The following is a 12,665-nucleotide window of genomic DNA, read 5'->3' as shown; positions in this document are numbered from 1 at the left end:
TGTGCTAAAAAGTCAACGGTGTTAAATATTTTAAAATGGAGGGAGTATTATATTAAGGAATAAGGAGAGTGTGGAGAGTGGAGTAGTGCTACTATGAACTTACCTTCCACTAAGAGCGTATGAGCCTGGAAAGACGCTCGGAAGAACGACTACTGGTTGAAGTAATGGACGGATAGGATTGACTTAATTAGCAAGGAATTGTGGACTTGTGGCTTGCTTTGGTAGGGCTGGATGTTAAAAATGATAGCAAAGTGAACAAGCCCGTAGTTTGGACATTTTGCCAAAGCATCGGTAACCAATCTGTTGTCTCCACGATAGGAAGTTTCAAGTGAATAACAATGCCACTTATAGGAACTGATAAGCCTAGTTCCAATACAGCATTTCTTTTAGCCTCTAATACCTTTGCATTGCCGTTGTCTGAAGAATCTTGCATGCTGAAGACGAAGTCAATAAAAAAGATTTCTAGTGGCAGTTGGAGTTCATGCGATATCCATCTCATCACTTTATATGTCGATGAAAAGAAAAGGGGTTCAAAGAGGAAAGCAGCATCATGGTTGCTTCTGCTTGTGGAGCTGCACTGAACATTACTGCATCTGCATGTTGTAACATCACTAAGGAATCGAGCTGAAACGAAAATTCCATCAAACGTACTAAAATAATACATTCTGTATGTCAGCAGCCATCATGATCGCGAGACAGGCCTTTGGAGCACGACCATGCCAATGAGAACAATTTTCTGAAAGTGTAATTCTGGTACAGTAACTGGTTGAAACTGCTTCAGAGCATGACATTTGCAGGCAAGGCTATGACTGACTATGAATTGCTCAGTTTCAGCTCTGGGGCTATGACTGAATTGCAGGGTACAGGGAAGCACAAGACTGTCAAGACAGAATCACTACCTTCTCAAGCATTGCCATGTCGATGTACCCCTGCTCTAGCACTTTTGCAACTGTTTCTTGCCCATTTTCACTAGCCACCAGACGAAATAGTACTACTAGAAGATAACAATCGACAGCATGCCTGATTCTATGGTGATTTGGTCGCAGTACCATGCTCTGCCGATCCATAGATTGTTGGGAATCTGGGTAATTCAATGAGATGTAGCCACAGCTTCAACCAAACAGCTATAGTCTATAGAATCAGTGAGAGATGCATCGGGTATCAGACCTTTGTTTAGCCAATCTCAGCCTACCACGCATTCAGACAAGAAGGCTGCTTCATCATTCATCAACAAAGTAGAGTGCAATGGAGACACCAGTAGGTTCTCATCTATATCCTGCCTCAAGTTGAAGAGTAACCGGTAAAGTACAAACACAACCATGTATACATATATTTATTGCTAATTGCTAAAAGAAACAAGTTTGACCAATGTACAAGGTATTGAGAAGCAATGCAACGATGCCCTTGGTCTCTTCATAGGACAACTTAATTCGACCATCTATCAATAAGCCTTTATCCGGCGAGAAAGGTGCTTTTGCTGAGGCAACTAGCTCAAGCAAAAGCAGAAACCTCAAAGAACTAGGGCATATGGTTGCCTTCTTTCTACTCTTCTTGGTTGACAGCTAACAACAGCTTCCTTATCACCTGAAATGGGCATGAAATGGCAGAACAATATGAGCACAAGTGGAGAACTTTGTAAACTTTAAGGAATAATATTTATATACGGTACAGCAAGGTCACTAAGGTTCTTTGGAGAGAGTCAAACATATGCCACTAAATGGTGCTTTAAGAAACAAGTACTTATACACTTTATTCTTTTTCTATATCAGTTCAATCCAACGAGACAGAACTTATTCGTTTCACAACTTGATGACCCCCCCCCCCCCCCCCCCCCGCACTTTATTAACATTTTACATCGCTAATGCCACAACTAATGCAGTATGTTTTTCATATAGAATCGAATCGAACATGCAAGTATTTTTTAAAAAAATCCTTGGATGAACAAGAGTGCTTTATATGACATGGACAACAAAAAACAGATGCTCATTGATTGTTGAATAATGCATATGCCCCTGAAGCAGTTGGCCAAGGACTATCTAGGTCTTGCATGGTCCTAATAGATCGACAACTCAAGTATGGCATAGTTTAAACAACCAGGTATACCAGTTCTTAGCCAAAGAATACCACATGTATGAGTGGCTGAATGCATGGTGTGAGAAAAAATGTTAGGGTGCAGGAAGCATGTGAAAGAAAAAAAAGGATGTAGGTGAGAACAAACTAACAAACAAAAGTAACAAGGATAGTTGAATGTAAGGGTTAGCTCAAGCTAGTTCCTTATAAAAGAACATAGGTCAAACCTCAAGTCAGCCCTGCAAAATCTACCTCTTCAGCCTTGTTGATAATGACACTAACCAAATAATAGATAATTATGCCACGCAATCCATAGAACCCCAGTAGCTACCAACGTGCACGGTACATACAGAACACACCTTTCAAACCTAATTATTAGCAGTTTTTAAAATTTTCAGATGCAGACTTGCAGGGTAGCCAAGAGCTAAATGCCCCCAGATTAAAGTTGATTAGCTTATGCAAACTGAGTGTAAGCCAAATAAATAATCAACATTCTAATAGCAATATGCCAACTTCTGTAGGCTCTTAATCACATTGTTCTACTAACAATTTCATCCTAATCAACTTTGTTAGCTTTGCTTTGTTTCAGATATATTTCCTGCAAGAAATGCAACTTCTCTCCATTTTCAAATAATGCTACATCAAAGAGAGAAGATTGACAAGAAAAAGGTTTTTTTTCTCCAAAAACAAATTCTGTCCCTCAATTCTAAGTTCAATTTTCATCCCAAACTCCAAACCATTTGTATACTATTTACAAAGAAAACATTGGCTGACAGGTGTGTGTCTCATGGCAGCAGAGAGAACAAGGAGCCACAAAGACCCCAAGGTTGCAGTCAAGTAGGACAGAACCAGGCTGTATTCATGGATGGGATCATGTGCCCTGACTTTCGGCACTTGGAAAATGTATAGGAAATGGTCTCGAGTATAGGACCAAAATTGAAGTCAACAAAGAGTTTATAGACCAATAGTGGACTCTACCGTTTTAAGTCTTTGATATATTAAAACACCGTGTATTACGTGGCAAAGAATGGAAAAGAGAAGTCCATCTTTTGTCTTATACACTGCGAGAGTAGATAAAATAAAGATTCCAAACAAATAACTTGCTTTCCCAGTCATGGTAAGTCAGTAATTACAAATCAGAGAACAATTATGACTTACAAGTATCAATATCAAATCTAAGACACTATTAACCTGAAATATTAAAATATTAAAATACCTGATAAAAACGTCCAAGCAACATTTTGCATTTCTTGACTAACACTACTAGAAAAAGCGTGTGGCTTTGCCACCCGTTGTACTATGAGCCTGGCCCATTGGGTCTAATGGTAGTAACAATTTAAAATAGAGGGACGACGAGAGGAAAAATTTCTTCTTTTCTGCGGAGGAAAACACATAAAGAAAACATGTAGGAATATGAACATAGGACTGTGGATACGTACGTAACAGAAGAATACAAAGTATAAAACACATGAACTGTAAAAGGATAGATGTTTGGACGAACATATGAAATTTTAGTTGGTGATTTGATTGCATCCTGTTTATTCTCTTTTAATCCCTAACAAAGTATGCATTGTTAGCTCTTTACTCCTCTGGTAAGAGGCAGGCAGGCAGCAATAGCTGCCTGAGCTTTGCCAGACGTACAGTGGCAATGCAATAATTCAAGCGAGTCTGGACTGCTGTGTTTCATAGGAAAAAGAGAGAGAGATTTCATTGGATGTTTGATTTCCTGTGATTTTGCTCCAAATCATAGGAATGGGAACCTTTTATTGCACTTTTCTTTTTCTCAATTCCTCCATTCCAAACACTGCTACAGTGAATTATTTTTTTAAAGGTTTTGGAATCCTTTGATTTTTTTTCCTCTATATTTTCTTTGATCCAAACAAGGCCAAACGGCTTCTTCGGATTAGAGAATTTTCACACGATTTTCAAGAAATATTGTGAACGGGAATACGTGGAAACCAATTGCAGAAAAATCAAAGGAAAGTTTTCTTTGATGCTGATTTCACAGGAAAAATCCCTCGAGCTCATTCTTTTTTCTTCTTGCATACACACAAGTCCTATGCTATCAAATTCTTGTAATCTGAATGCCCTCGACTGATGAATTCTTTTGTTTTTCATTTCTCTGTTGTACACTTATAATCCATTTCTATTTATATACTTTTTCTATCTTTTTTTTCTATCAATAATCCAAATGAGCCCTAAGAATGGTTGGGGTGAAGTGATTTTGGGGCAGTTCATACCAGTGTCGATAGGGTTTTCAGCTATGGCGGTCTTGTCCGCTCTTCCTCTCACTCCACCGTCTTAGCACATTCTCTCCCGTAACCTTTTATCGCCTTCTGTACACCGGATCCACGGTTGGAGCACCTCTAGAGGATATCGCTACATATATATACTTCTAATTAATTATATATATCGTTTTATGTTCATCATTAATGGATGATCGATCATTATTTCTTTATTTCTCCTGTGCTGTACGTATTCTGGCCTCCATATAGGTTGGGCATATGCGGATAATAATACACCGTACGGCATATCAGTAAAAATTATAATAATTTATGGGTATTTTTTTATATATTCTTAGCGATTTAAAAACCAATGTTAAAAATAAATTTTGATGAAAAAAACTTAAAAATCAACATCAAAATTAGCTTCTAAAATTTAAATTTTGACAGTAGCTAATTTCATATAAGACTAACGACGGGAGCCTATATGGTTGTGCGTAAAAGTAGTGAGTAAACATATTACTGAATATGCTTGTTCATGCATCCATGAGCGTGTACCAGATGTTTGCATGACTACAATATCTAGTTTCATCCCTGTATGGTTGAATCTCTATAGAAAAGAACAACCCAGCATTTTCTTGTGCCACGGCGTAGTTCACACGGCCTGCTGAGCCATGGCCCATGGGCCTAATTGATTGATCGATACATTTGCAGAGAAACTTCTGGAGTCTGGACGCGGGTGCACGCACGCGCAAGATCGTTTGTACGAGCCTCTCTTCCGCGAAACATGGGTTGCCACGTGGCATGATTCTCCTTCCGATTTTTGGCATTGAATTCGTATTATAAGATGTGGGTTTATGACTCAAAAAAATCTTTGCCACCCACTCAAAGAGTCAGTGTATTTCTTTAACCCTCTTCTATGAGCCAGTTAGTAGTGTGGAACTAAGCAAACGTGGCTATTACATTATGTTTCAATGTGCAAAGTCTAAAACTCAGTGATCACTAATCAATTGCACTCTGGATAAATATGGGAATGAAACATATAATCAACATGATGTATAAAGAAGATCTTGAATGCAACTAAGAACAACATAACTAACAGGCCAAAAGTAACAGCAATTCCAGCTAAATGCTTACATGAGCCACGGTAAAGGTACATGGCTTATATAATCAACAATAAGAAAAAAACAAATCACCTCACTTATGATAACTCCATTTTCGAAAGTATACTTGAAATTCGGTTTATTATGGTTGAATGTACAAAAAATTGTAGAAGTAAGTTTTCAAGCTTATTGCCAATCGTTACTAGCAGAAAATCCACACTAGAAGAACAAGTTGTAAGTTGTAATAGGAGCTACCGAATGTATAAAAGGATCCACTACAATTTAGCAGTTCCCTAAGTAATTCAATTCATGCTTCAGGGACACATGTGAAGCACCAACATTCATAGAAATTTTGCAACAGCCTTGCTAGAATACTCTAGTCAGCTTCACTACAAGTGGTTTGTTCACTAAGCAATCCAATTCATACTACAAGAACAAAAATCAAACATCAAAGCTAAAACACAAATGTTGCAACTGAAACATACCTGCATCTCTAAGCTCTGGTTCAATCGAAGAATCTCTGGCCCTCACGGGCGTCTGACATGACGGCATCGGACTCAGAGGGCGGTGGCCACTCAGACGACACAGTCTCCGTGCTATTCGCAGGTCCACCACCTCCTTCCCCGGTCACGGCCTGCGCGAGCTGGGTGGGCGACGCCGCGACGGGCGGAGCCGCATCGCTGCTGGTGCGGACGCGTCGTCGGTTGGTGCTGAGCCTGATCGTGATCCGCATGGGCGCGGGGCCCGGGTCAGACGGCGCCGCCGCGTCCTGGGGCTCGTCGGACGGGAGGCGGGAGCGGCAGACGGGGCAGGAGTTGCGCATCTCCAGCCACTGCACGATGCATTCGGAGTGGTAGAGGTGGCCGCAGGGGAGCCTCCGGGCGGGGGCAGCGAGGGGGAGGTCGTCCTTGCAGATGGCGCAGGCCGTGGCGGGCTCGGACACCTCGACCGTGGGCAGCGCGGCGATGGAACCGGCGGCGGCCGGGGCGCTCTCGCCGCCGCCGCCGCCCTGGTGGAGGCCGCTCCGCTGCAGCAGGGACACCGCGGCGGCCGCGACATCGATGGGCTCGTCGTCGTAGAGGTGGTGGTGGACGAGGCGGCTGAGGTAGGCGCGGGCGGCGGCGGCGTCCATGCCCCCCATCCCGAGGTCGAGGTCCCCGCCCTCCTCGTCATCGGAGGAGGAGTCGGAGAGGAAGCCGGGGGGAGGAGGCGGGGGCGGGGGAGGGGACGACACCTCCTCCTCCTCCTCCGGCTCCGGAGGAGGGTTAGGGTTCTCCTCCTCGAGGAACTCGCCGCGGCAGCGCGGGCAGAAGAGCGGGCGGGACGGCGGCGGGGGAGGCGGGGGCAGCGACACGGTGGACTCGCACTCGTAGCAGTAGAAGAGCGGAACCGCCTCCGCGTCGGCGGGGGCAGGAGGAGGAGGAGGGGAAGACGCGGACATGGCTCCTCCTCGCGCTCTCTCTCCGCTTGGAGGCCTCCGCCCGCTTGCCTGCCGTGCCTGCCTCCAGTCCGCGGGTCGTCGCTTCGTCGCTCTCTCGGATCTCTGCTTTTTGGGGGGATTTGTTGCGCCTCGTCTTCCCTTTCGGCCGCCGCGCGGGACCCCCCGCTGCTGCTGCTGCCTGCGGCGCTACAGGCTAAACACGCCACGCTCCGCGGCGGCGGGTGTTGAATTCGGGGAAATTCGCGGACCTGAATGTCCGCGGCTGTGCTCTGCTGCGGCGCGGATGGAGAGGATTGGTTTTCGGGCTTTTTCCTGGTGAGTTTTTTTCACTTTCTGCGCACGACGACGCGTACAACTGTGTACAACTGCGTGGTGCCGTGGTGCGTGAAGGCGGCTGGAAGCTGGATGAGTGGTGCTGTGGTGCAAGCCGTGCCCCGTGCAGGGGGCAGCCGATTTGCAGGACGGCCGGCAAAATCCGTCGTGTATCGACCGCCCGGGCTTAATCGGTGGCTGTCCTAAAAACAATCTGTATAATACATTAATACTCATTACGTTTCATTTTTAAAGTCGTCTGATTTTTTTTTCTAAGTCAAACTTTAATAATTTACTCAAATTTATAAAAAAAATAACAATATCTCAAATATTAAATTAGTTTCAATAAAATTTATAAAAAAATAACAATATCTCAAATATTAAATTAGTTTTAATAAATCTAACATTGAATATATTTTGATAATATATTTGTTTTGTGTTGAAAATATTACTATATTTTTTAAAACTTGGTTAAACTTAAAGAAATTTGATTAGAAAAAAAGTCAAACAACTTATAATAATATGAGATGGAGGAAGTGGTGTGTATATCGGGAGTTATAGCAACATATTTAAAAGTCAAACGCCTTAAAAGTCAAACGATTTTTAAATTAAGAAAGGGTCTACCTAAAAATATTGTGAAGTAAAAATATATCAAATGTAATTATAGTATAAATCTATTGTAGTTGCATATGTAATTAGTGTAATTATATATGTATTAATAATTTAGGAACTAACGTATGTAATTTAGTAACTTATATTATAAATACACTAAAACTATATATGAATTTTAGGGACTTGCAATGTAAATACATGCTGACTATGTTTTTATAAAAAAAAATATGGCAACACATTTATAGCTAATCCGGTGTAACGCTCCGCTTTTCGTGAGACGTTAAAAACTAATTCGGCAAAATCCTAATTGCGAAAATTTTCGTTCTTTGAGTGCTGAGTCTAAGTCGTGCCGTGGATCTCAATTCAAATCCCGTTGTTCCCCCTCATCGAAATTTCTCTTCCAATTCAAGTCTCCAAATCAAATTCCAAAATTCAAATCCTCTCTTGAAAACCTTGCCAAATATTCGCCCGGCTCCAAAATTATCCAAATTCCCATTTCGAAGTCAAATTCCATTTCCAAACTCCTTTTTCCTTCAAATTAGCCTTTGGCAGAAGTCTATTTGCCTCCTTCTAATTTTGGATGGGCCGGATCCCCCTCCCCCCGGCCCATTCCCTCTCAGCCCATCTCTCCCTCCCCCACCATCCTTGCCCGCACGTGCGAGGCACGTGCGCCGCTCAGGCGCTGAGCGAGAGAGAGCTCGCTCTCTCTCTTTCTCTTCCCCCTCCCTCTCTGCTCTCGCTGTCGCTTCCTGCCGACTCCGCTCAAAACGCCGCACCACCCGTTGCTTCCCGCGCGTGCGCCGTGGTGGCCGACCGGCCAGTCGCCGCCGCCGTCAGCGCCTGACGCGCCTGAGCCCGCGCCTGCCGCCCTGTAGCCACGCCCTTCCAAACCGCCCCCGCCGTCATCGCCGTCGTCACGACCTGGCCCCACCACTACCGCGCTTGCTTCCAAGAATTGGAGGCAGAGCTCCTCCTCCCACTGCCTCGTCGCCCTCTCTCTCCTTCCTTCTTTTCCCAAAGTGGCAAGAGGCAAGCCTCCTTTCCCTCCTTCTTTTCTTCTTTTTCTCCCTTGCCGGCGTCATGCCCTCTGCCACCGTTTTGGCCGCAAGCGTTGGAGCGCCAGCTCGCTCCTTGACCGCCCAAGGTCGGTTTCCGAACCGACATAGCCGCCCTATAAACCCGAGCCCCTCCCCCAAACCCATCTCCCTCGATTTCGCCTCCCACCATTGCCGCCTCGCCCCGTGCCCTGTTCGCCGTCACCCTTCGCCGTCGCGTGTGCCGGAGGAGCCGGTGCGTGCTAGGATCGAAAGGGAACTCCGGGCGCTCGTCTTCTTCCTCTTCCCCAGCCCGAGGCTGGAGAGATCACTCCTGTGCCGTCGGCCTCTCGTCACAGCGCCCTGTCTCGTCTCAGTAGAGCATCCCTCCGTTCTCCCTCCCCGCTCCTCCTCCTCTCCCTTAGATTATGTGGTAGCACTCGTAGTACCCCTAGAAGCTCGCAGGCGCTGCCCGGCGCGGCATCACCGCTGTTGCCGTTTGTCACACCCCAATCTGGCACCGCCGTACAACGGCACCTGATAGGAGTGTATCGTAGGAAAAACGGCGCGAACCGCTTCCTACGAAACCACGATCACAGTACCAGTCCCAGGACATAGCGCTGGTACCCACGGTGACAAATATGAATCATTGCAATCCTTAAATTAAATAGAGGACTTATTTACCTTAACTTAGGTTGCAGCTCAGAACAGCCCGAGAATGCAACCGACGACGCGGACGAGGAAACACCAACAACAGCAGCAGCGGCGGCGGAACCAACGGTCTAACACTCAACACCACAGGCGACGGTTGGGAACCAAGACGAAACCCTATTCTTCACTTCACTTCGTCGTCAGCTTCAAGGCGGAGGAACTATATATATATTTATATAGAGCAAGGGTGAGTTCTTTCGTACTCAGCAAGTCACGGGAATTAAGTGTTTATTGCAGGCTTCAAAGGAAAGGCTGTTGTTTTTGCAATTGATTTTATTTAAACTCCTTTTTGAAACAACTAAGTGAGTGCTTCTCAAACGACACAGATGAGACAGTGCGTCTCGTCCAGTCGGAGTATGTGCAATGTATCAGTCTTTGAATAGATCAAGGTTGGCACCCGGCCAACAGCTTTCAAACGGCCACCCGGGCCTAGCTGATCCCATTAGCCGCAGATTTTCCCAACATCGAACCCTTTCCACGACAGCAATTTCACAAAGCAGTAGTCAAACAAAACTACGCTAGGAATCACCTCACATCCGCCCATGACCGTGGGCACGGCTGTTCGAACAGTTTAATAACCTTTGCAGAGGGGGTACACTTTACCCACACGACTTTACTAACCCGGATCACCCAGCCTGTGTAGAACGGCCACGTCTAGAGACCTTGAGGCTTTCATGACAAGGCATTTCGAAAGCCGACACAGGTTCACCATATGCCAACAAGAGGGGTCCTAGACCGACATCAGGTTAGGTCCCAGACCGTACTGTGCCAGGAAGCCCGGGGGTTCTCCCCGGCACCACCCCGTTGAATCCACATGTCTCTTGGCATCATGGCTCCCCCGATTAGCTAATTACTCAGCCAGGGGCGTCCCATTCCACCCATGTGGTCGCACTTGCCTTATGTTCGGAGAAATTCCAAGGAAACGGTCCTTAAGTGCAAGAGCGGGAAACCGTACTCCCGGTACGTCCCCCGGTCCGCGATTTTGGAAATTCATTTTAGTTCGCAAGCACCGACCCAGGTGTCGGGTTTTTTTCCAAGTCTTTTGTAAAACCCCAAGTTTTACCCATCGTTGGATATTTTAAATTTGAGGGGAGGTGTTCCGATGTGCGTGCCTGAGGGCCCATGCATTGATGCACAACAGTTGACAAAGGAGGTTTAAGTGTTCAATAATTCAAGGAGGGTAATTGCAACAATTAGGATTTGGGGGCCGGTAGGCTATCTCGCAAGCTGTGGCTGAATTACTCGTGTTAATCCTATTCATGCAATATTTGCGGAAAAGAAATACTTAGATTTAAATTATAGGTGCAAGATGATCAAAGGTGACTTGCCTTGCTCAAGGTCTTCATGAAGCTTCACGAATCTTCGAGAAAACCCGCGATTGGCGAAAATCTGGTAACCGCAACTATACGCAAACAATCAAAACCTAAACAAAAGACCAAAAGAAAGATCCTATTTAGCCTAATTAATAGTGCCATTAAATAGATCTCAATTTTACGGAGTTACTGGAAGTTGAACGGAGTCCATCGGAGTTGCGGATTGTGAGATATGAATTTTGGAAGTTTAATTGGAATTTCTAGGCGAAGGAAGATATTTGTGGAACAAGGGGAAATTCATTTATGAAATTTATAGAAATAATATTCTCAAGAATATTATTGACCGTCACTGACGTGCGGGACCAAAGGAAATGATTTACGGAATTTTGGGAGTAAGGAATTGATTTATGGAAAAGGGAAAAAGGATTTATGGAATTTCTGGATTGAAGAAAAGATTTATTAAATTTTATGAAAAAGAATATTCTCAAGAATATTATTTGATAGTCACTGAAAAATGGGGCCATCAAAGGGGTAAGGAAGGAGAGATGATCTTTGGTTATATGGCTGGTTTGAAGAAGGGAGTAACTATAGACTTTATTCACTTTAAGGGGCCGAGGGGAAGGTGGGCCGATGGGCCAAGCCCACAAGCCAGAGGAGAGTGGGGGGGGGGGGTGGCTGACTGGGCGCTGACGGGGCAGGCATGACCAGTCAACTTGACTTGGTCTAGCCGACGTGGCTGCCACGTCGGATAGGGAGGGAGAGGAGGCCGGGCGGCGCATCGGACGGCCGACGGCGTGTGGCGGAATCCGGCGAACGGCGACGAACCGGAGTGGGCACTGGGCACCAGAAGCGAGAGGGGGTCAAGGAGGTTCCATCCACCGGCTCGGATGTGGGAGAGGAGACGTGACGGCGGCCGTGTGGCGGCGGGATGGGTGGCACGGCGCGGGCGCGACCAGCGAGGCGGGTCGCCGCGGCAGTGCGCCGGGGAGGTTCGAGGGGGCTCGGGGATGGTGGCAGCGCCGGGAATCAAGGAGAGGAGGGAGGCCGACGGCTGGGGAGGCACAGCGGAGGTGGCGGGTCGCGGGGCACGGCCGAGCGCGGCAGCGGCGAAACGGGCGACGCGACGCGAGAGCGAGAGGGGAGGCCGGCGGCCTAGGGATAGCCAGGGGGAGGTCAAGGGGATCCTCGGGAGCGTGGCGGCGAGAGGAATCGGCACGAGAGGAGCCGACGGCGGTGTATTGCGGCGGGGGCAATCACCGGTGAGCAAAAGGGGAAAACACGACGAGATGACGAGGGTTCGATTCAAGGGTTCAAGGAATCCGTTTCCGGCGTCGGTTTGGGTGGAGCGGCACCGAGAATGGCTGGCGACGAGGGTCGGCCTTCGGGACAGAGCATGGCGGCCAGCGAGCTAGCGCGCGGCGCAAGGGCGGCGAGCAGCGGCTCGGGGGTCTTCCACGGGGATCAAGGAGGACGACAACGAGAGAAATTAGGCGGAGAGCTCACCGATGGCGACGGACGGCGTCGGTGGCGAGGAAACAGGAAGCCGGCGGTAGAGCGCGGCCGAGGAGAAGGAGGTAGCGAGGAGGTTTTCGCGGCGGCCAGGGAAGGAGGGAGGGAGAGGTGGCGCCCGGAGCTCCTCGTCACGCGTTCACGCTTGCACCGACTCCTCCGGTGCTCGGCAACGGACGCGACGACGAGAGCGAGACGAGCGGCAACAAGGCGGCGACGGTGGTTCGGCGGCAATGGCGTGGTGGGTGTGAGGTGAGCGAAAACGAGAGAGGAAGGGAGTTTGGGGCGGCTTGGGTTTTATAGTGGAGGCGATGTCGATTTGGGAGGAGGGGCGAGCT

The 12,665-nt window shown here is 47.1% G+C and overlaps 1 protein-coding gene across 1 annotated transcript; it reads right to left on the bottom strand.

Moving 5' to 3' along the window:
- Positions 1-1,236: 1,236 nt before the first annotated feature.
- Positions 1,237-7,159, bottom strand: LOC127782732 (E3 ubiquitin-protein ligase SIRP1-like). The gene is made up of 2 exons (XM_052309999.1): positions 5,881-7,159; positions 1,237-1,584 (listed from the first exon to the last, which is right to left on the bottom strand). Exon 1 carries the CDS (start codon positions 6,834-6,836, stop codon positions 5,901-5,903), a length of 936 nt encoding a protein of 311 aa, XP_052165959.1. The 5' UTR covers positions 6,837-7,159; the 3' UTR covers positions 1,237-1,584; positions 5,881-5,900.
- Between the last annotated feature and the right edge of the window lie 5,506 nt (positions 7,160-12,665).

Source organism: Oryza glaberrima, chromosome 8 (genome assembly GCF_000147395.1).
Source record: "Oryza glaberrima chromosome 8, OglaRS2, whole genome shotgun sequence".
NCBI classification, from domain to species: Eukaryota; Viridiplantae; Streptophyta; class Magnoliopsida; order Poales; family Poaceae; genus Oryza; species Oryza glaberrima.
The sequence above is the reverse complement of the archived record's forward strand: the minus strand, read 5'-3'. Positions and strand labels throughout refer to the sequence as shown.